Consider the following 25,214-nt stretch of genomic DNA (forward strand, 5'->3'; position numbering starts at 1 on the left):
CGAAACGATACCGGGTCATAAACTGTCCGAGGTCGAATTGAGTACTTCTCATCTGATCTTCATGCTGGAGATTGTGTCTATCACAGATCATGTAGTATCAACTTTCGAACAGGTAAATCAATTCCTCAACAATACTGCACCGACAATCAGTCAGCATCAAAAAAATTTCGGGCTGGCCGACCTACAAATGATGAGAGAATCCGAGCATTTCAGCGCATCTGTAGTTATTTGGAAGAGCACGATGATGAGAAACTAACTGTGGGAGAACTTGTTACAGAAATGGGCACATTTCTTGTAGGGACTAATCACATTGCATATGACGGACGACACATGAAGCGTCAACTAATGGAGTAATTCGGTGAAAAAAATATAATTTCTATTGACAGTGGAAAAAACGACTTCATTACACTTCGAGAAACTGCCAATCACATTCTACGGGCATATCGTGATTTACCACGAGAATATGATGAAGAAAAGGAAAAAAATAGAATAATAGAAACCGTAGCTCGACTGATCAAAAGCGACATAAAATCCAAACTACATATCGTTCACCCAGCGACTTGAGCATTCAGGAATTTCTTCAGTACATTCCACCTAGCCTTAAACTATTCTATGCCATACTTTTTGCCGGAAAGGGCAATGAAACCAAAATAACATCGATTGGCCAGTGTTTGATGCAAACAGCCAGACCAAGAGATATGTTAGCTCCTCTGCAGTTAGGTGTTGCTGTGCAGCTGCACCACCACTATCGATAGAAACACCTGATTGACAGGCTGCATCACCTGGGATTTTGCTCTTCATATGCGGAAGTGCAGCGGTTTGAACGCTGTGCTGCAAGTACATTTGGTAATCGTGTGATCGAAATGCCAGCAGACCAGACTCTCCTCTTTGAAGCGGATAATGTAGACCATAATCTCCAAACGCTGAGTGGTTTAGGCACATTCCATGGTATAGAAATGTTGGCGGCCATTACTCCATCCACCACTACCAGTCTAACCATTCTTCGGAAGCCCGTCTCTGATGCTGATGTGAAGTCCCTTGCCAGTGTTCCCATTCACGCCTACACTGAAGCCAGGGCTATTCTTGAAAAGGTCAACTGTGAACTGGTAACAGCACCATCACCGAAAGAAAGCTCCCTGGATATTTTGTGGAAACTTTCCTGGCACTTTCCGTCACGCACACCAAACTGGTCAGGAATGATGCAGGCCATTCACGCAGATCCATCTCTTCATCATCTAGGGAAATCCACTGTTCTCTGCTTACCGATTCTTGACCTCCATCCATCTTATATGCCATGCATCTATTCCACTTTAGTGTACCTGAATAATCTTGCGAGAAAATATGAAGTCACACCAATCATCATCTTAGACCAACCACTGTTTAGGAAAGCTTCACGTATCCTGCATGACAGAGCACATAACACCAGTATTAAGGGCACGGTTGTCCTGTTGGGCTTATTTCATACTCTCATGAACCTTCTAGGAGCAATTGGTTCCCTGATAGATGGTTCAGGCTTATTTGAAATCTTGCATGAGGTTTTATGGAGAAAATTCGGTTGTACATATGTTAAGTGGCAAGTCCGTAGCAAGAGCCTTCCGTGCGCACATGATGGTTGACCTCGCATTAAGTGCATTGCTTGTGCAGAATGTTTTTCTGGAGACCGATAACGGAACACACAGAACTATCAACGATGCTTACTCTCTCTATCAGAGTCTGATGTCGAGTGAGATTACTGTAACTGGAGCTAGTTCTTCACATCTTCTTCAAGAAGCCCGAGAAAAAATAGAAGCACGAAAGTCAGAACTTATTAACACATCAAAAAAAGTCAGTTGTTTCTTGCATACCAGCGCATGTTGACTACAGCAAGGAAACTTGTGGCAGCAGACCTAATAGGAAGCTGGGAGGATCAGCTTGATGCTATAGCAGAGTGCATTCCCATTTTCGCTGCAGCAGGACACTTCAATTATTTGAAGTCGACTTGCTTGTACCTGCAAACAATGTTAACGCTGCCATCGCTTAATCCAACGTTCACGAAAGCTTTCAAAATGGGTTCGGAGTTATTAGAAGAAGCAACCGTTATTGGGCTGGGTTGTCCTCTGATCTAGTCAGAGAGCAGGTTCTGATGAGATCGCTAAAATCCACTGGAGGTTTATCTAACCCATGGGAGTGGAATGTCGGAGATGCAACGATCTTTGTGGATGCTCTCAATGCCAGCATGCTCCGAGTACAATCTGGCGATGCAAACTCTTACTCATACAGCATATGTCACTAGCGAACAACATAAAGGAGCCGAAATGTCAAGAATGTCACGTGATATCAAGGACACACGTCGCATGCTTGCACGACTGCAGCCCATTTCACCATTTGACGGAGACAAATCGTTGAGAAACATTGCCACTGGCGTCACACCGGATTCCTCGGTCAACGTTCATAATTTATTTTCAGTTGGGGCAGACCATGCGAAGAAACTATCTTGTAAAGACCTGTTCACTGTGAAGGGGAAACGTGCAGATAAAGTCAAAACTCTAGCATCCGCGAGCAGTGTTAAAAGCAACAGCAATATCTCCGTCGATTCGAATATTTTGTTTCAAAGACTGTTAGTTGTCGCTAATGCAGGCAGCACATCTTTAGAGGAGACCTAAGCGCATGAATTATGTGCCTACCCACCGGCTTTATTTGAGTCACCCAGCATGATGCGTAAGGCAGACAAAGCCCCACTGGCCTATGCGATACGAGAGTTCAGCAAGCAGCAGAGCGCACAGTTTGAGTGAACGGAGCCAGACAATATTCTGTATGTCTTAGACGGAGGATCTCTGTTACATAGACTACCATGGTGTAAAGGCAGTTCGTACGACAATATCGCTGCATCATTTGCTGAGTATACGGTTCGTAAATATGGCACATCAACCGTCGTGTTTGATGGGTATGGAATTTGCTCACCATTGTTCATTGCAACTGTAATTTCGGGTGTGCAAGAACGTATTATACTTGCAGAAAGCATGCCCTTCCATGTACTATTGCTAGTGGTGTGTGCAAAGAAACTGAATGTTCTAACTCTTTAAATGAATATGGTGAGGACAGTGTTAGCATAGGCGATGACGATGTAGATGTGTAATTTGCCTCCCAAAGTATTTCGTCTTCCCATTCTTTTGCCTTAGAATATTTTTGCTTTATATATAGGTGTTATGTTTCTATAAAACGAATTGCCTTGTACACTGTATTATGGTATGACCTTCTATTTGCTATTGCTTGTGGCGTATGCCAAGAAACTGAATGTCTTAACTGTTTAAATGAAAATGGTGAGGACAGTGTTAGCGTAGGCAATGACGATGTCGATGTGTAATTTGCCTCTTAAAGTCTTTCGTTATTCCCATTCTTTTCCTTAAGAATATTTTTGTTTTATGTATAGTACTTATATTAAAGCGACCTTTGATTTAAAGAAAGAAACAAGATTTTTTCATGCGTAGAACGATTATCAGGGTTGCCAGAGCCCAAGAAAGGTAAAAGTGTAGATTTTCCCAATTTTTAAAGATTTCTTCTTCTTCTTTTTCTACAGCTTGGGCACAGGGAGCAAGGGGGTTCCATAAGCTTTCCAACGCGGTATGCTTCATGTCTCTGTGACAATTAGGGAGGATGCTAGATCTAAGGAACAGAAGTTAGACCACAGTAAAAAATATACACAGTGACCCTTCTTTGTCCGCGGTTCCGAATTTTTATCTCCCTTACTGTTGAACCTACGTCCTTCATTTTTTATATTATTGTTACCGATGTCTGGTCTGCGCGTGGGAATTTTTCTGCCGGCGTATGAGGACGTACAGTGTTGCCAGGGTCCAAGAAATATCAATTAAAAAACAAAAATCAACTTTCTTCTTCTTTTTCTTCTACGGGTTTGGCACGATGAGTACAAAAGTCACTTCGTTGGAATTTGTGGTCTATGAGCGTTCCAATGAGGTATCATTCATGTCTCTGTGTCAATTAAGAGGACTACTAGAGCCGCCAACGTAAAGGTCTACGATTTTTTCAAAAAAAACATGGTCGGCCATTTTGAAACCGTTTTTGGGGGTGTTCCCGTGGTCCGATTTTGTCGGATTTTGGATATTTTCATCAGGTGAGGTACCTAAACAAAATACAGGTGTAAAATTAAAGGTTGCAATTTTGCCCAGGTCAAACCGCATTTTGATTCGACTATCTCTGAAAAGTAGTACTTATTCGCACCACAGTGGCGTATTTACGATTTTGTTTCGTGGGGGGTGGGCTTTGCCTGAAAATATGAAAATTCTGCAAGATATTTCATATACTTTACTATAGTAAGTAAGATTTCGGTGGGAGCTTAAGCCCGGAAGCTCCCCTAAATACGCCAAATACGCCACTGTCGCACCATATGGAAACTCAGGTCGCTCTAGAAGCTACCATTCATTGTTTACTATAGTGATAGCGACGACTTCTGAAGTCTGGACTCTGCACAAATCATATAGCTTATTTCTCGTAGGTGTGGTACCTCAGAAGAATTCGGGACGATTCCTGAAGCAGTCTTCCGGACGCACACTTGAGAATAAATGAAACAGGAGAAGTGCACCAGTAATGTTACCAAATTTAGAAAACATAAAAAACGAGCTTTAAACATTTACGTAACGAACTATAATAAGAACCCTTAACAATTATTCGAATTAAATGCTAACAATAATAATAGCAAACATATAAAATAATGGCAATAAGAATAAGAACAAAATGAAACTTAGCAGCATTCCTACAACACTACAATCAGATGTTCTCCGTACAGCGCGAGAAACGGCACTGGCAAAACTTCATGGTTGGTGGTTGACGACCGCGACACACTCTTGCGTTCTATTGGGTGATAAAATTAGTAAATCTAGATCAAGCTTCACGACTCTTCGTGATCACCAATACCCCCATTCCGTAACGGTTTGCGTCGGTACAACGCAAAATCTGCGTTTTAGTTTGCGATAATAGCCATAGAAGTTATAATTGAGGTTGCAAATTCTGCCTTGCATTACGTTATGCAATTTTTTTTTTTTTTTTTTTTTTGAAAGCTGGTACAGAACAAGCTGTTCAGTAGTTAGTTTATTCACTATGTACAACAATGTTTTTATTTTCTTTGTCGGGATCAATGTTTTCTTGTTTCAGTAAAAATTTGATTACAAAAGAAAAGAAAAGAAAAAAAGATTGAAACTATCGCAACTTGTAGAGAAAATCTATGATTCGATTTCTGAACGTTTGATATGGGCGATCATATCGCCCCTTCCGAGACAAAAGGGCGTATCTCATTTTCTTAACTTTTCCAGGAGACAAGCTTGAACTATTTCTTATTCTTTATTCTATCGTTCTTATTTTAAAATTTAGTTTGATGTCCTTCGTGTCAGATATGTAACTTACGAGATCAAATCACATTTTGACAGAACACGATAATCTTTAAACTTGTCTCGTGGGAAAGATGAAAAAATGAGATACGCCCCTTTGTCTCGAGAGGGACGATATGATATTCACGATCAAATCAACGTCATGTTTCCCCACAAGGATGATTGATTTCATGTTCCTGATAACACATAGTAAATTCTTCAAATTCAGTGTAAAAGTTTCGATTAGCAACTAATGTTGATGCTAATGTAAGCTAGTAATCATAAAGAATGTATTAACTTGCATTTTTGTCTGCATTTAACTTGCATGTTTTAACTTCCAAGATGACACATCTAGTTGTAACTCATTTATTTCATGTTAGTTACTATTATATTGTTAAGGGGTAAGAAATTATTATTATTATTATTATTATTATTATTATTATTATTATTATTATTATTATTATTATTATTATTATTTAGGCGGGCTTGCATAACTATCGTTATAAGATTGCATTCCTTTAAACGACTATAAAGGCTCTATTATCACCAACACATGGCATCACCGTTCTAATCGTTTAGAGCAGTGGTACTCAAACTTTCCGATAACGCGGACCCCTTGTGCATTCGGAAAGTGATCCGCGGACCCCCTGTTCATTCGGAAAGTGATCCGCGGACCCCCTTGCAATGCTATCTGAAATTTCACATGGTATTAAAAACTATACTGATTAGAATTACGACTGACAAGAAAAATATTGCAATAAATAATTTATTCTAAAGAAGATATATGATTGTTTCCTAGTGAACGAAATTCCAAATGAAAATACAGTAACTTTCAAGACTGAAAATCAATGTACTTAAAAAAAAAAAAAACTCTTGATAAACAATATTCTCAAATGTGGGGTCACTAATATGAGGAATGAAATTTTTTCTGTTTTCCCATAATTGCACTGAAATCCGGAATAAATTTTGTCATCTTAGGTCCGATTCCACATTAAGACGATTTCGCTTTCTATTCAGGCTTTAATACTGCAAAGAGCAGAAAAGGTCTGTTCACATAAGTAAGTGATAAGGAAAGGCATCAAATGTTGCAATGCTTTTTTAGACAACTCTTCATACTCACACGGCAGAAATTTAGAAAAGTAGGAAAACATTTAAATTTACAAACCTAAGTATAATTTCTAATTGTTTTTTTAGTAACTGGAAAAAAAAAAAACTTCTTGCAAAACAGCTGTGAGTTCCATTTTATTATACCATATTTCAATTTTTATGCGTCGCGGACCCCCTGGCTACGTCCCACGGACCCCACTTTGAGAACCACTGGTTTAGAGCATTGAGAAACATGCTCCCAGTAATAACTCTCTCAACTATTAATAAAATAAAAATAATAAAAATTGCACGAAATAAACTCTGAATATACTGTATATTCAAGTTATCTTTGCAAACAGTTTGAATATTTATCTCTTGAATTTGAATGAATTATTGTGAATATTTTTATTCCTTACAAAATATATTGGAAAAATAGTGGGAAACATGCTGCCATCTAGTGGTAAAGATACAAAGGTATTTGACAAGAGTTTGAGTGGAGAAAATACATTGAGACTATTAGTGACCTCTTGTGATTACATTCTGAACTAACTGGCAGCAAATTCAAGAAAAATAGTATATAAAATACACAGAAGAAAAAGATTATAACTAAGATGAAAGGGAAAGACAAAAAAAATAAAGAAGAAAATGCACAAAGGAATAAGTTACGTAGTGCTGATAACTGGTAATTTGTTTCATTATTAAAAAGTTTTCATTTTTCTTTCAAATAGAAAATAACTGGCTTATTTTTGATAGTATCAAGGACTAAGTTGTCTACCTGTATTCGTATGAAAGTATTTGCCTAGAAAAATGTTTTATATAATGTAAATTTAAAGACTCATAAAAAAAGTGTCTATTTTTAAGTGAGAGGTCCCTAAGAATTGCAATCAATTACAAAAATACTAAGGTTTGTTCACTTTCAGTCCTTTGTATAACGTAGTTCAACTCTGGTAAGACTAAATTGTTGCCAAGTTAACTTAATTAATTCCTCTAAAAAAGCAAATGATCATATGGCTTTATTATTATTAATAATAGCCCTACTAATATATATTAGCGGTGGCTCAGTGGGGAGTTCGCTACGAGCCTTCATACCGCGAGAACGTGCTTTGTCGCTGGTGCGGTTTTTGTGGTGTGAGTGTTTGAACTACGTAGTACTGGTTATTGATATACTATTAGTGCCTTTCACTATCTGTATATATATATATATATATATATATATATATATATATATATATATATATATATATATATATATATATATATAGATAGATAGATAGATAGATAGATAGATAGATAGATAGATAGATAGATAGATAAATAGAAGTGATATATAGATTTGTTTCTGTGTTGATACTGCATATACTGCATTGATATCCAGCCCCCGCCAAGTGAACTTTGTGGTGGACAAACACCGTGTGCGTGGGTTTTCTCGGGGTTCTCCCGTTTCCTCCCACTTTCTTCATTCCACCATTTCATTCATTACTCATCATCACCGTCTCCTTTAGCCTAACCGGCATAATCGTGGGACGTAAAACTCAAAGATTTCATTTTTTGCATTGATATCAATATGGCCCAGAATATTCGTACGAATACTGTGAAATTCGAATTCGATAAGAGTACAAGATCCAGGCGGCCATTAGTACTTGAGATACATAAATGGCTAAGTGAGAACTTCGCACCCTTATTAACTGAGGCAACGGCCATACAACTGCATAATGAGGAATATTGTATATATATGAAAATAGATGATGTGCATAAGTTTAACGTATTTATGTCGAATAATCCAGGAACAGTGAATTTCCGCCACAGTGATGGAATGATAAGTGAAGTACGAATTACAGACGCCGCCTCTGCTTTGACTCGTGTACGCGTTTTGGATTTGCCTATGGAATTGCCGGATGAGATGGTAGTGAATGTATTAAATGAATATGAAACTGTACATAACGTTACTCATGAAAAATGGCCTGCATATCTCCCATACTCTATTTATAATGGAGTGCGTATTATTTCCATGGAACTGAAAAAACCCGTTCCCTGCAAAGTGTTTTTTGACAACCAGAAAGCCACGGTGATGTACCAGGGGCAACAAACAACGTGTTGGATATGTGCCTCCCCCGGCAGTCCTTTTGCCCAAAGAAGAGAAATGTAAAACCACCCGCATCGCAATATGCTGAGGAACTCCGGATGACGGAAATATTTAAAGGAACACTTCCATCTACTAGGCGATATGCGAATGTGCAAGTTGCTGAGACTCTACCGCCAATGAGAACCCCGCCAAATGAACTGCCGAGAAGTGATAATAGTGTGCCTCCTCTTAATGATGAAGTTGCATTTCCGGCTTTATTCAAACCCGTTGATGCATCTCATTCGTCCCTAGCATCTCCAGCGATAGCGAGTGAAGTGACGCCTTCTGCTATCTCTAGTCCTACTCAAGAACTACCTTCGCCAGTGCGCGCTTCTGAAACAAGTGAAATGTGTGAGTCGTCTTCCCAGCGAGTAAACAAAGTAAATAGTAAAACTCACGAACAGCAATTAAGTGCCACGCATGTATTAGACGAGAAAGCTGATTCGCTGCCTTTAGGTAAGAAACGAAAGCCAAATCTTGCTGATTCCCCCATTCGAGTGATGTGTGTGTGAAACTGTAACCGAACTTTTTGTTATGATTTAGATACTTCCTCCATAACATCTAATGACCAAGTAGAAACAGTATCATCAGTGGAAACAATAGAAAAACATGCCAATCAGTTGCCTGTTGAATTTACCTACTCGACAAAATAGTCTGGGTCCAGAGTCAGTTCCATAGCATATTTCTAAGTATTGTGCATCGATATGTTGATTGGCCTTGTACTTTCTTTCCCTCAGACATTTGTCTGCCTTTATCGTTTTTTCTGCAGTTGTAGTATTATTCTTTCCAACAGTAATATGCCTCTGCCTAATGCGCGGTCATTTTGTACACTCAATTTAAATGCTATATGCTTCTTCTCGAATCAGTGCTTACTGCAACAATTTGTAACACAAATTGATGCCGATTTTCTTCTGTTTCAAGAAGTGGCATTCTCCTCATTTTCCTTTTTACCGGCATATACTGCTATTATTAATCAAGGTGAACATCAACGGGAACTGCTATTTTGTACAAGAAAGGTATACAAGTGGACGACGTAAGATGTTTACCTTCCGGGCGGGCAATTCGTTGCCGCTCAAAGGGGTTCACAATTATTAACATTTATTCAACATCTGGGACGCAAAACCGCTTACGCAGGGAACAGTTTTATAATGAAGACATAGTGCCGTTTTTACCAGTAGTACCAGACAAACTTATCATGGCAGGAGACTGGAATGCGGTGGAATCACCATTAGACACGTCAGGACAATATATACCATGTAAGGCTATGCAAACTCTTATCTCACAGCTTCACCTACGAGACGTTTGGTTATTATGTCATGCAGAACGACAAATGACGTACCGCTCCGCCCGAGTACAATCACGTTTAGATAGGATCTATATATCAGAAGAAAGCCGGCAACATATTACAGAAGCGGCCTTGCGCATCCCCTCTTTTTCTGATCATGTAGCCGTCTACATTACCTGCAAGTTCCCACAAGCTGTGAGTCGATCTGTTGGTCGCTCATATTGGAAATTGCCATCTCGACTTTTAAACCGCGCTGATATTAAAAACTTGTTCCTTCGTAAGTGGCAGTATTGGTGTAAACAACAGCGCTATTATCACAGCCTTAATCAGTGGTAGGTAGCTTACGCAAAACATAAAATTCGTTCATTCTTTCAATGGCAAGCTCGCGAAACAAAGACCGATCTTCTCCATACCCAGGAATATTATTACAAAATTCTGCATGACATATGGTCACAACCGAGCACACCGGAAAATTTTACTCTCATGAATCACATTAAAGCAAAATTACGTCAAGTGGAACATCAACTTTTTTCTAAGTTGTACAGCCACACACATCTTGGTGAACAACTGGAAAATGAAAAGACCACCTTTTATCATTATATGCGTAATGTGTACCGTAATACCTCCAAATATATAGATTGTCTTAATGTAGGTGGGGAACAAACCCTCTACAATTTTGATGATATTCAAAATGGGTTTGTTCGTTATTATCAGCAAATGTATGACACACCTCAGGATACGTTGATGGACATACAAGACTTTATAGATTTTCCTTTACCGCATGCCCCTCCCGACGCCTTGGATTCCCTCATACACCCCTTTTCGATCGAGGAATTGATGAGTGTTTTGAAGAAATCTCATAATATCTCCAGCCCTGGGCCTGATGGACTCCCGTACCTATTCTATAAGCAATATTGGGATATTGTGGGTCAGACAGTACTTGAAATAATGAATGAATTATTGCACGCCTCTAATATTCCACAAAATGATGGTATCTTAATACTCCTTCCTAAAAAATCCGGACGATTTTCTCTTGAGAACTTTCGTCCCATTACGCTTCTGAATACCGATCTTAAAATATTGACCAAAATGATTGCTAGCCGCTTAAAAGCCATCTGTAGTCAGCTCATCAGCCCCTATCAAGCTGCACTCAATCCTACGTATAATATGCAAGCAGCACTATCCAAACTGCGAGATATTATTTCATATTACCGTTTAAACGTCTCCCAGCCTGTGTAGTCTCACTTGACTTTCGGAAAGCTTTTGACAGTATGACCCATCAATATATCTACGCGGTACTTAAGGCATATGCATTTCCTCCATTCTTCATCAGCCTTGTTACTACGTTATACAACAATGCATTCTCCAAAATTCATTTAAATGGTCATTTGTCACCTGCTATAGACCTTAAACGTGGTATCAGATAAGGCTGCGCACTTTCGGTGTATTTATTCAGTCTCGGACTTGACCCTCTACTACAAAAAATTGCGAGGGATCAAGATCCACTATTACATGCTTTTCACAAGCTTAATATCCAAGCATACGCAGATGATGTTACACTACTCTGTACTGAATTTTCTCATCTTCAGAAAGCAATGCAACATATTGAGCGGTATTCCTTGCTCAGTGGACAAATGCTCAATACACATAGATCTAAGCAATTATTGTTTCATAATTGGCAATGTCCGGATTCCCCGCCGAACCCTTGGAACGTGCAGTCGGTCTCCTTTCTTAAAATTCTTGGTATTACTTTCACTAATGATGCCAAAAATCAACAGCAGCATATATGGAACCCGATCATAACCCAAATGCGTATACAAAGTCAAGCAGATAAACCACGCGCACTTCCCTTGTATCAACGGGTATGGTATGCTAACACTCAAAAATTTCATTTCATTTTCATATATATAATTGCGTACAAAACCTTTTTATATTCCGTTCTGGGGGTTTGCAGCATATCGAAACGTAAGCGCGTTTCTCATAGTTTCTAAGAACAATAGAAAGTACGGTATGCAATCAACATAATATACTGGACATGCGGGCTTAAATAACAGAAGAGAGAGAGAGATCTTTAACTTTTACGTCACACGCTTATGCCGGCTAGGCTAAAGAAAATCGAGGAAATCGAAAACGAGGGAACTTCAAGAAAATCCATGCCCCGGTGTTTGCCCACCACAAAGCTCACTTGGCGCGAGCTGGAATTGAACGTAGGATGCACCAGATGTGAATGCTATACTACTTTCTTTCTTTTTTTTTTCAAAACATATGTCAGGTTTTGTCAGACACGAAATTAACAATATTGTGTTTCTTACGCGTAGATACACATTTTTTGAGATATCTGCACCTGTCAAACTGTTGTCTTAGGTCAAGCTGCACACTTGGTATAGTATAAATAAATAGACGCTTTTGGAGAAACTATACTATGAAGTATAGTTTTCCTAATTTTTCTCAAATTTTGGTTTTTCTGACATGTGTCGTTTTACAAAAAATGATTCAAATACATAGAACGACGGATATTTGGATTAGAATTAGGAAATAAATTTCTGGACCTTCGGCGTGTCATATCTGTCGGGTAACATCCCTCGGTGATCACACTACCCGGGGAACTGGAAAAGAAGGAAGAAATAGATAAGGAGAAAGTGACCTAAGGGACCATTCTGGTACGTACCATTCCGGCATTTTCCTGATATGAATGACGAAAACCAGAAACCTCTCTCAGAATGACAAGCCTGAAAAGGCTTCCTATATTTTTCGACCGAGTGTCCCCACCGGGAATCGAACCCAGGACCATTCACACCAAAGACAAGAGCGTTAGCAATTTGACTGGTATTAGTGTCAAGTCCCATAGTTTTTGGTGACGCAGAGATGAATAGTGACATTCTCGACATCGTTCAAGTCCAAATTTAGCCCTCATGGTCACGAGGGCCAGGTAAAAAGTAATGTCCAAAATGACGGCATTAGTGTCAAATTTATACGTTTTTGGTCGTTAAGCAGATTGGTAATAGTCCCGTTGCAAGAAGGGACACGTAAGCTGGCCTGAGAATTATTTATTCTGTTGTCATTGCACTTCGTTATTTGTTTATTTAACTTATATTTATAGGAACAACACCGAAAGTGTTGCTCTTCGCTATTTATACTCTACAATAAAATATTTTTTGTAAATCTTGTCCTTCCCATACGACGAACGGGTATTGGATCTAGTGTTAAATAATATAAATTGTAACCAGTGGTTTTAAGTTCTCTGTATTCGAATCCCAAGTACTTCCGTGAAGTCTTGATAGACAGTACCGTAATAGTTAACATGAGATAAGACTACGGAAGTAACGTGTGGACTAGTGTAATGTATATGTGTCTAAATAGCATTGTTTTGAATTACTGTAGTGAATGTTAGGCTGAATAAACTTTTCTGGATATTTCTCTTATATGACCTGACAAGCTAAGATTTTGGTTAACTAATGATACCCAGATTGAATGCATTCAAATGTTACCTTATAAGTGTACGAGAGAGTTTTTCCTCCACTTTTCTCAATACATTCAAATGTTACCTTATAAGTGTACAAGAGAGTTTTTCGTCCACTTTCTCAATGCATTCAAATATTACCTTATAAATGTACGAGAGAGTTTTTCCTCCACTTTTCTCAATACATTCAAATGTTACCTTATAAGTATACGAAGGAGTTTTTTGTCCACCTTTAAAAAGGCCTAGAAGGAGCCTTGTCCCAAGAAAGACGCAAGTGAAACTTAAAAAGCCTTGTTTAATTAGTTCAATTACTATAGACCATTCTATCATTCCTTTTTGGCTACCATATTGGTTAAAGTGTCTCCCAAAACCAGTGCCACAACTTGGAACTTTGCCTGTAAGGACAAGCATTTTATATTTGTACCATCCTAGAAAAATATGAAGTTGCCCCTACTAGAAAACTATGAAATTCGGAACCCCTAGAATTTAAAATCCTAAATAAATATTTTATTACTTCTAGAGGCCTGTTAGAATTTTACTAATTTAGTGTGCAAATTACATTTATGCTACAACATAGGAAAATAGATTTTGTTCAGATAGTGGGCAGCAGTAGCAGAGCCGGATCTAGCCCGGGGCCTGGGGGGCCTTGTTTTCCCCAGTTTTTACAGTAACAAAAATAATTTAAGCTAATATTTATGTATTTTTGGAAATTTATAATAAATTCATGATATACCTATCATAGTTTGAGATCTGGCTGGTCCACCCAGTTCTTAGCTTCTGGATCCGCTTCTGAGCAATATTACATTAAATTATTTTAAGTTTTTTTATGAATTGCTATAGTGGGCCAATTCCATGCTTCACAAGTTAAATTTAGGAGTCAATATTTGATACAACTGAAAGTGTTAAGAAATATATATCTTATTTCTGGGATTCCTAATACTTGACATTTTGTTGAAAGGGCCTCAGGTTACATTTTTATTTCACTTAACCCTTTATTTGACACGTTTGCTCTCAAGCAACATCACATTCTATTGCGTTATCCGCACGAATTATAACTTTACTGATCATTTAATTGGCATTATTGCTTTCATACAATATTCATATACATGATTTACGGGTTGCTTGTTTAGATACTTCTAATCTTCGTCAACAGGGGACAGACAAACTTAATATTGTAGAAGCTTTATCTCCTACATTCCGCGAAATTTATTTTTTTTAATTTGTAGTTTCTTGCTCTGTAGGAAGATATTTCAACGAAACTGCTGCTAATTATTGAAAGTATTCTTATGGTATTTGACCATACTAGGGCAATGCTGCTCAGTAGCAACACATAAGACCTATTTTATGGCAATGTTGCTTTGAAATAAACATCCTTTATTTTGTAACCAAAGTACAAAAACACTTTAAACATTACGAAATTATGATCAGAAAGACATGGTTCAACCATAAAAGCCAACTAAATGTTTTAATGGTAATGGTATATCAATGCTTGGCAATTAAAGGGTTAATAAGTTTCTTTAGGGGAAGGGTATATATTTTCCATCCTTCATTTACACATTAACTTCGTATCTTATCGTATAGAATAAAATGTTGAAGTGGTCCCATTCGAGAGGCGTGGACTCAATTGAGGAAGTAATTTCCCCTTGCCTCAACAAGTTACAGCACTCCACATAACTATTACGTATATTGTTTTATGATTCATATGTTTTATATCCGTATATAAAAAGTTTAAATATTTAATATATTTTTTTACTAAATTATTTTTACAGTTTTCAGTACCTACTGTATATTAGTAGTCTACAGTCATTACAGGGAATTAAAAGGGCCTCTAGTGAGAACAGCGCCTCTCGATGAATAGCAGCTTTTATTTCACTTCAGAATCTACCTTACACGAATTGAAGCCTCAAGATTTTCAACGACTCACAGAGAAAGAAGACTGTATTTTAAGTGTTGATATTTTACATTTAAGTAATTTTGAAATATTGTGCTGTTTTCCTTGTTATTCACGGATTAACATTGATCACGATCAAATAATACAGCAGACAGACAAAGATGGGGTAATTGTTGTCTCTAAAGGCACTAATAGATAAAGCATGACTACATTTTTTAATTATGCAAAACATTAAACATGTAAAATGATTACAAATGATGTTGAAAGGGTTTTCATCATAGAATATAGACATTGGAGCTGTGTTCGTAGTTTGGGGGAAATTTCGCTAATCTAGGGAAATTTCCCCCAAAAGGGAAAAAGTGATTTTTTTTTATAAAACGTGAAAATTGAAGGAAATTTTTCTGCTGACTGATTGACCAATATAAATGCTTAAATTTCTCATTCGTTTTGAGAGATAATTCGTGTGTATCTGTTGAAAGTAGCATAATTATCACCCATTGGTGGTTGGATGAATTTGTATTATTTTTTAAGTGAAAAAAGTGAAGGAAATTTTTTTTAAAAAAATGGAATTGGAAGGCAAATGAATAAAACAAATGAGCTTAGCACTTCCTTTAATACATCTTAATTGATCTTATCACATAACTTCTGCCATAGGACTTGGATACTCAAGAATCTAGGGCCTTTGGTGTGGGAGACTCAGGTTCTATTCCCGGCGGGAGCTCATGTGATTCGGATTCCACATTAATCAGTAGGTCTCGTCTCATATAGCCTTGCTGCTGAAAGATAAATTAAAATGAATTCCACTCAACAATCGGGAAGATTTGATAAGAAAACGGAAATTTTCTTAAGGAAACCTATGAACACTGCATTGGAGAATTAATAATGTTATGTGACTCACTGCGACACCGTATCATGTTCTGAACAAAAACGGACATTTGCTTTTAATATAAAAAGAAAGGGACCCATTTCACCTGTACTAATAACTTTGAAAATTTGTATATACGAGTACAGCTCACACATGACGAGAACAGCCCTAGCATAAGTAGTGTGGGCTCGCCCACTTTTCGCATAGGGGTTTTAAATGACACCACAGAATAACACATACATAACTACCCGGAGTAGCAGACGACATCTAAGTATAGACCACACCTCAAAAATCGAAAATGGACTTGACCGTGTCGTTGACCTTTCCCTTCTTCCCATGTTTCAGGGTTCTTCTCGTGATCTGTGAGCTTTATGTATTGCACTTCAATGGCTCATAGGTTCAAACAACTAGAGGATTCTTCTATAACTATATATATATTAAAAATTGTTTTACCAAAGGTAAAGAAAAAATTCCAGAATATTATTAGCATTTAACAAAAAAATAAAAACCTGTCCAAAGATGTAATATATACCAATGTGGTAGATCCTATTAAACACAACAAAATGTCATTGGTGAGTATAAAAGCACATGTGTGGTTTCCGAGAAAACGGAAGAAAATACTCAATTTATTAAACGGTACGAACACTGAAGTCTACCCTCATCAAAGGCGCCGATTTCTCTGTAAATTTGGAGGGGCCCATTCAGACGCAGAAGGCATATATGAGTATTTTAAGACAAATTGCATTCAAATTAAGCCAAATATTGTATATTCTTAAATACAAAAGGGGGACGCACATCAGCTTTGGGGAGGCCCAGGCCCCCTCGGCCCGCCAGGATCGGCGCCCTTGATCCTTATCATACTGTTCTTTATGTAACAGGACAGTATACAGTATGGTTAATAAGAATGAGCCCAAAACTATCATTAGTTCTTAAATTTTCATTTCTGTTTATAGTCGATACTCCTAACGGTTACGTACATATTAAAAGGATGTTCCAAAATTCTTGCAAGAAGTAATTTTGATAGAAAACACAGGTTTATAATTAAAAATTGTAATTTCTTTTTATTGATTAATAAATTATACAGTATACAGGATATCGGGTAAATGGCCTCCACGGATTTGCTGGCACATACGCAATCTTTGGTTGAAATTTTCGGTGGCTGTTTTGCATAAATATGGCTGAATTTCGTTGATACATCACTCAATATCTTCTTCAAAATGTAGGTGGTCGTGGGCTTGTAGGCATAAACCTTAGACTTAAAAAAAAAAACAGCTAAATCATATAATCTGCTCGGCCCAATCTGATTACCATAACGGGAAATTACTTGACTCACGCAGTAACTGAATTATTTCTCGGGTTGTATGGTATATACCATCAGCATCCACTTGTTGCACCAGAGTCCATTCCCTGTACGTGGCCAATAGGCTTCAGTTCTTGAGTAAATTGAACTTTGTAAGCATCAAGAAAGCAAATTTTTCGTGAGAATACGCTGTAGAGAGTTTCTTGAAATGTCCATTTCCTGAACACGGTGCCGAATTGATATCCCTGGACTCCCAGCAACAACACCCTCACAAACTGCTTCGCTGTTTTGTGTTGAATGACTTGTTGAAAGACGGTCAGAACGTTTAAGATCACAAATTGATCCAGTCTCCCTAAATTTTAAAATTAATATCTTCAGAGTTGATTAAGGTAAATCAGTGTTTTGACTAAATTTTATACGATAATTGCAAACCGTAGCTGCTAAACCTTCATTATTTTAAAAATATTAATGAGCAATGAAGACACGTTCTTTTTTCGTGTAGTGCTTCACTTTTAATAACCCTGAGACGGTTGGTTATCATTTTAATAACCGATCAGTTAGCTGTCACGCTCTTTTGATTTTTTTCTTTGGTAATACCTTACAGCACAAATGATACAAAATTCAAATCTATTACATCTATTACATGTAAATTTAGCAAAAATTACCAATTTTCAATTAAAATTCAAATTTATGCAGAATTTGAATTTATTTTGAAATTGAATATTTGTAAACAAAATTATGAAGAATTTTCTGGAGTTTTAGATTTAGAAGTATTTATTCAGAAATGTTACAAATGAAAGGAGACTCAAAATCTTAAAAAAAACAAAAACCTTTCTAAAAGGTATTATTTTAAGAATTTAGGAATTTAGATATTAGACCTACTGAAAAATAAGAAAACCTAAAAGCATAGGAAAAAAGTTGAATGTTATAATATACATTTATGGATTATGTATTGTGCTTTGACAATTAGAGTAACGTAAAAATTAGAACTCGATATTTTGTCAGAATTCATTTACACACTTGGTTATGTTTTACATTTATTTCTATAAGAACTACGATATGTTAAGAATATGAAATTAGTTCCAAATAATGAAGAGAAATATATTAGTTAAAATCAATTAATTATTTGAAAGTGCAATTTATAGATGCTCTTAAATTTATGAGCTAGTAGTTTGGGTGTTATTTATAAAATTTAAAGAAATACCAAAGGAAAGCCATTTTTCAAAAAATCTTTCTACAAAGCAAGGCTAATTTTATTATAATAGTAATGTTTACTCTTGTAAATTTCGTAAATAACTGAACAAATTTTAAGAATGTAAGCCATCATCCAAAGTGAAATTTTACAGTTTTCGTACCTATAAAGGAAACTTTAATGGTAATTATGAAACATGAAATTTAATCTGATACTTTCAAGCTTAAGTTGGAAATTAATGTGAAAAATAATGTAAGTAAAATTAGATTAATTATGTGATTATGGTATGGTTTTATTTATTGAAATATGAATGAGTAAAATTTTCAGCATTTTAAAAGTATGCAAAAATAAATAATGCTTAGAATAATTTTATAAAAGTTAAGAATAAAATTACTTAATGCATTTAGATGCACATATTTTAGCAATAATTAGCATAAAGGGAGTTTGAATTGATACATGAAGAAAAATAAATGAACTTTTATTGAATAATTTGGATGATATTACGTCGACAGAAGTATATGCTAACTACATTCTCAAATAGGATTTGTATTAAAAGGTAATTTATAGTATCTAAAAAAAATACAATTTCATAACTTACTTAAAAATGTTACTAACACCACACACTAAGTTAACTCATGCAATAAATGTGTCAAAATTATTACAAACTTTCTACCATAAAGATGCATCAGTATTGCATTACATAATTGAAATCAATATAGGATGGACATAAAGTATCTCTCTGATAACAAACATTAATAACAAAAAAAAAAAAAAACTAAGAATGATAGAAGCATACTGTTTGCAGTAAATAATAGGAAAACTCATAACGTTTTACACCTGATTTAGAGAATTTCCACATGTGCCCCATTAGTTGCCCTCAAGACATCCAAGCAATATTCAATTTCCATTCATGTGTTACTCAACATTTCAGGAGTCACTGTATCTATTGCGACCCTTATTATGTTTTTGAGAGTTGGATTATCATGGGCAGGTGTTGCGTAAACTCTGTCTTTAACAAAATCCCACAGGAAGAAGTCAAGGGGAATTATGCCTGGGGATCGTGAAGTTGAAGCAACACAAACAGCTTCCACATATTCCTCACTAACACTCGGTCTACCGCTTCTATCATGATCTAAGACACTACCTGTTGCAATAAGCTCTCTATAACATTCCTTTATGCACTTAACATCTGGCGACTGCTGCCCATACTCCCTCCTGAATGTTCGTTGCACTGTGACGTAGATTTTTTAATGATACCACAACATACACTTCGATTTCAGCTATGCTGACGCCATTTTTAAACAAATAACTGTCGCGCTGCGGTCGGCTGCAGTAGATGGCAGCAGAGGCTGTGGCAAAATCTTAAACTATCAAACAAGCGACTTTTTCAGACCGCATGCTTCTATCATTCTTTTTTTTTTCTTGTTACTAATGTTTGTTATCAGGGAGAGAGTTTACGTGCAACCTGTATTAATCCTTAGATTTTAAATTTACTACAGATCACAAATTTAAAATTTAAAGCTTCTCACTGGCTACAAAGGAACATAAGTTGAATAATAAAATGAGTATGAAAGTAAAAGATTAATTGATTGATTACAGTTTAGTGACGACAGCAGGTACCGTTACTACTGTATAGTAAAGAATTATTTCGTAAGAGACTTTTTTAACAAATTAATAAACAACTTTATTTACACTAACAATAGGTGATATAGAGTTAATTTCTTGTGAGAAAAAAGTGTGGTAAATTGGAATTATAAAACCAGAATAATACCTAGGTATTTAAAAATCAAAATGAAATGAAATTGTTGAGTTTTACGTCCCTCGATTATGCCGGCTAGGCTAAAGCAGACGATGATGATGAGCAATGAATGAAATGATGGAATGAAGAAAGTGGGAGGAGACGGAAGAACCACCAGGGAACCTACGCACACGGTGTTTGTCCACCTCAAAGTTCACTTGGCAGGAGCAGGGTTTGAACCCGAGACCCGATGCACCAGAGACGAACGCTCTAGCACTGAGCCACCAGAATAAAATTTAATGCAAACTTGATTGCTACTTGTACGAATGAAACTAAAGTTCTCTCTACTGAACTCATTCACATTGGAATATCAATATAATATATATACACATCGAAAAGTACTATATAATATACGTTTTCACTGCAATATTCTGAAACCAAGATATACAATAATTACAAACTTGAAGTTCCTAAATAGATAACGAAACAATAATTCATTATATGAAGACTGGATATTTTGATGTAGATATGAAAAACTTATTACACGTACATTTCATACAAATGATTCTGAAGATACTAATTATTGTGTAACACCAATAAGCAATAAAGTTTTTTTTTTAAATGGAAAATAAATGTGACGGATAAATAATTGAAGAATTTGTTGTTGTAATAGGAAAAAAAATATTCATTGTGTCGATAGACAAGAAAATGAGAAAAATCAAATATGTTATGAAATTTATAATTAAGAAAATCAGATTGGAATTATAAAGACCATAAAGATTAACGTTGAAACAATATAGTTAAAACTAAAAGATAGAGTTAATACAATTTAAGTTGGGAAATTTGGATTAACTGCAAATGGTAATAAAATGAATATGTTAGAAAATGAAATAAAAGCAGTACCTTGGAAACATTATAATTTAACACGAAATTCAGAAAAAGTAAGTGTTTTAAGTGGAAATAGACTTTTAAATGTATTTTCTGTTAAAAGCATTAATTTTATTATATTTTGATGTAGTCCATCATTAAAATTTCAAGTGACAAAATGTCACAAGTTGTGAGACAACAAGAACTTGAATAAATTAACAAAACTTGCTAATTTTTAACATATTTATCGTGTAAGTATTTGTGTTTATTTGTTCTCGTGTTTGTCATATTTTTTAAAGAACAAAGGACTGAAACTTTTTGTTCGAAATGTAAGAAAATGAATTGGTTTTCAAGGAAAATAAAGAAGACTTGAATTTTTGTAAGAATATTTATTTACTTAATTAATCAATTGAACTGTAAATTATGTTTAAATGATAAGTTTATTGAAACAGCGAAAGCAAAGTCTTATTTTGAGAAGAAACTGAAAAATAATAATATGAAATAATGAAGTTGTATATTTTATTTGATTCTTTGAATCAAATGAAAGGATCGGTGCTTCCGTAATCCATTTTATATATATAAATCACGTGATTGCTATTTGTGTACAAGAGGAGTTGATTTTGAGTTTAAAGTCCCTTTCAGCAGAGAAGCTATATCAGATGAGACCTACTGATTAACGTGGAATCCGAGCCACATGAGCTCGAGCAGGGAATCGGAACCGGGTCTCCCACGCCAAAGGCGCGTAGACTAACTGTTTAGCCACAAAGGAGCTCAAGATTTGAGCTATATATTCCTTTAGTCAAAAAATATTTTTGGTGCAGAATATCGTTTCAAGTTCCTCTTAAGTAATAGTGAAGACCATGATGTGGTTACCTTTCTTTTTTCCTATATAATTCCAAATCATGAAATATTTCTTCTTTGTGTTTTTTTATTTTAAAAAATTGCCAATTAAGTGGTAAACAGAAACCGTCCTTTTTGAAAGAAGCTCTCGTAACTTTGAAATCAATTGTCAAAACCGTGATAACTTTTTTTAAATTTTAAAATCACAAGTGTGTTGGAATTTAATTTTCTGGAAGACATAAACAATGAAATGTATTACCAAACATTGCTAAAGACTAGAACATTTCAGAAAGGTTTCGAACGAAAAATTTTAATAAGCAGGGTTTTCAATAGACGAACGAACAAACAATTTTGCTGTTTACAACAATTTGAAATCTCAATCCGTTATGGATATATGATGGGTATTGGTGAAGTTTCCAACACTACATAAAAAGACGTATTTATGGAAAATGTTAAAACACGATTGTGGCTTTCCTTTGCTTTTATAATATTACAGCTATAGCTTTCGGTGGCTGTAATTACAAGTTCGCGCTATTACATAATTTTAAACAACGTTGCAAGCTTTACCAATGTTTAATGTTTACTATTTGAAACATTATTAAAGTGGATCTTTACTGCATATACCACGAATCAAACCCAAGATCTCTTGAAACAAAAGGAGGTTCCTAAACTATTTCACAAAACAAAACTTTTTTGATTAGGAATTTGAACACAGACAGTTCCACTGAAAATGATAGAAGACTGCCATTTAAACTGGTGCAACATGTTGTTTTGCAGGTGCTTAGGTAACCCAACTTTCGTCCTAGAGTGATTAATTGCGCCTGATTTTCAATTCCTTCTGTTATCCTTGCCTTGTATAAAGCAGCCTTTCTCAACTCAATGCTAGCGTGACGTAATACACTCCTTTCATAGAAAGAGAAATTCGCCTGGAGTGATTTTCTAACCGAGTGTTACAATGTGTTCACCAACACATTGAGAGACAAAACACAAAGAATTAAGGGAAAACAAAAATCGGCATCAGGCTAAAGTGCCATCCCTCTGCTAGAAATTGCGAGGAAGAGAGAGCTCACTGCAACACTACTTCTAATAATCGGCTAATATACCGTATTTCTATATACGGGAAAATAACCTACGACGGGTGCGTTTCAGAAAGTCCAAATAGCTATGAGCATAGATCAAGAAGGCATTTCGATGTATATATGAAGGGCTGACCGAGATAGGGGGCGGGGGCAACCCACACGCCGACGAAAAATGAAATTATGGTCGAAATGCATTGCTTTGTCATCTGTCTATCAGATTCCGAACTAAGTGTGTATGTGGTTTGTTCTCTGTGTCTTCAAAAATAGGAATGAAAATATGTGACGGTTTGCGGCATAACAACTAGTGTCCTGGGAGAAGGGTTCAAACCACAGTCCAGCTAGAACGGCCAATCAGAAGACAAGTCTGCTTATAAACAAAGATGGCGTAGCCTGGTAGCACGCTACCAAACACAACGGCAACAAAAGTTCGTAAACATGTATTAAATGCGGAAACGAAATGTTGCTAAAAAGGAATGAAATAGTGGATAGCAATGCAATATGAAAAATGTATACATGTGTATGTGGCTAGAAACAGTAGCATCCCCTGGTTCACTTGAAATCGGATCCTGCTTGCTGGAATTTCTTCTGAATCTGGGACATGTTCTACACAAGACAGAACTATGTTTCTTTTCAGACTGCTGTTTTGTACAAAACAAGAACTTTACCATTTTCTTGTTGTATTACATTCTGGTTCATTCACACAAGTTTGAAAAAAATATGGGTAATAGTATACATGAGAACCCCCTGTCTTCCGTGCGCGAGGATACTTCATATTATATATTTATACGTTACCAAATTAAATCACTGCGTTGTCTTCATTATATGTGCTTAACATTTTATTTTTACTTTCTAGAATAAATTTTGTTGATTTCGATTCGAAAAATGTTAAATATTTTTAAATTTATATCATGATGCAGACCAAAATCCTTGTTGCATATAATGTAATGCGCTATAGCATATAAAGTACAAGGGCAAATAGGTACGTTCTTTTTTATTTTCGTATCAGTGGATAAGTAAATGAAAGTGGGTTTGTTACCCCCTTTCTAAGTTCGTAGATACTCAATGAATAATCCCTAAAAGTATGAGCGTCCAGCTTCTTCTGGAACTCAGACGGTCTTACGTATACTATATCCAAAATATGTTCCTACTATCCGGTTCCAAGCCACACCTTTATGCCGTGTGATCTGATTTTAGGGTTATGGGGAAAAATTAGGAAAACAAGTCATAATATATACATGCCTGAACACTGGTGTGATCTTGTTGGAAAAGCCAGAGTGCAGGATCCATTTTATGTAATACGCATGTCATCTGATATGAAAGATGTACAGTCCATTTCCAAAGCGTTATAAAAAGAACACAGTGAATGGAACTGGCAGCAAGGTGAAAATGCAAAAGATGACGGCTGTCAGACTATCGGCTTAAAACGAAAACAATTGCTAATGTTCGTTTTATTTATCTGGTTCGTATTATCTAAATTAATCAAACCTCAGTTTGTAAACAGGAAACGTTTATTTTCCATCACCATCTCAACTTTCCTTTGTAATTATCTGTATAAACAAGTAAGTCATACATTATTAACTATTTCTTTTCTTTTTCTTCTTTTCTTGGGACAGTGCATACATTAAAGCACTTTCTGCCCAAATATACATGATGTTATCGTTGTATATGGTTCCCATATAAAACGAAAACAATTGCTAATGTTCGTTTTATTTACCTGGTTCGTATTATCTAAATTAATCAAACCTCATTTTGTAAACAGGAAACGTTTATTTTCCATCACCATCTCAGCTTTCCTTCGTAATTATCTGTATAAACAAGTAAGTTATACATTATTAACTATTTCTTTTTTTTTTCTTCTTTTCTTGGGACAGAGCATACATTAAAGCACTTTCTACACATTCAGCACCTGTTGGCGCAGATTGACGATTACCATCCACTTTAACATATATTTTCTCTTTATTTCTTAATAATATATAATCCGTGCTGACGGAATTTATTTAAAGAAATCACACAAAGTTATATTGGTAATCTATACTAAACTTCAGATTATCCATTTCCCGGTAATAAGGCACCATATAAAACGAAAACAATTGCTAATGTTCGTTTTATTTACCTGGTTCGTATTATCTAAA

The 25,214-nt window shown here is 36.0% G+C and overlaps 1 protein-coding gene across 1 annotated transcript in view; it reads left to right on the forward strand.

The window, feature by feature from the left end:
- LOC145684639 (uncharacterized) overlaps positions 1 to 17,979 on the forward strand; it is a 74,326-nt gene extending 56,347 nt beyond the window's left edge. Inside the window, exon 6 of the mRNA XM_081757029.1 lies at positions 15,080 to 17,979. Within this exon, the coding sequence (XP_081613155.1) occupies positions 15,080 to 15,168 (89 nt within the window). The 3' untranslated portion in view covers positions 15,169 to 17,979. The remainder of the gene's footprint in view (positions 1 to 15,079) is intronic.
- The last annotated feature ends 7,235 nt before the right edge of the window (positions 17,980 to 25,214 follow it).

The sequence above is a fragment of the Thermobia domestica genome, chromosome 5 (assembly GCF_964235325.1).
Source record: "Thermobia domestica chromosome 5, izTheDome1.hap1.1, whole genome shotgun sequence".
Classification (NCBI taxonomy): Eukaryota; Metazoa; Arthropoda; class Insecta; order Zygentoma; family Lepismatidae; genus Thermobia; species Thermobia domestica.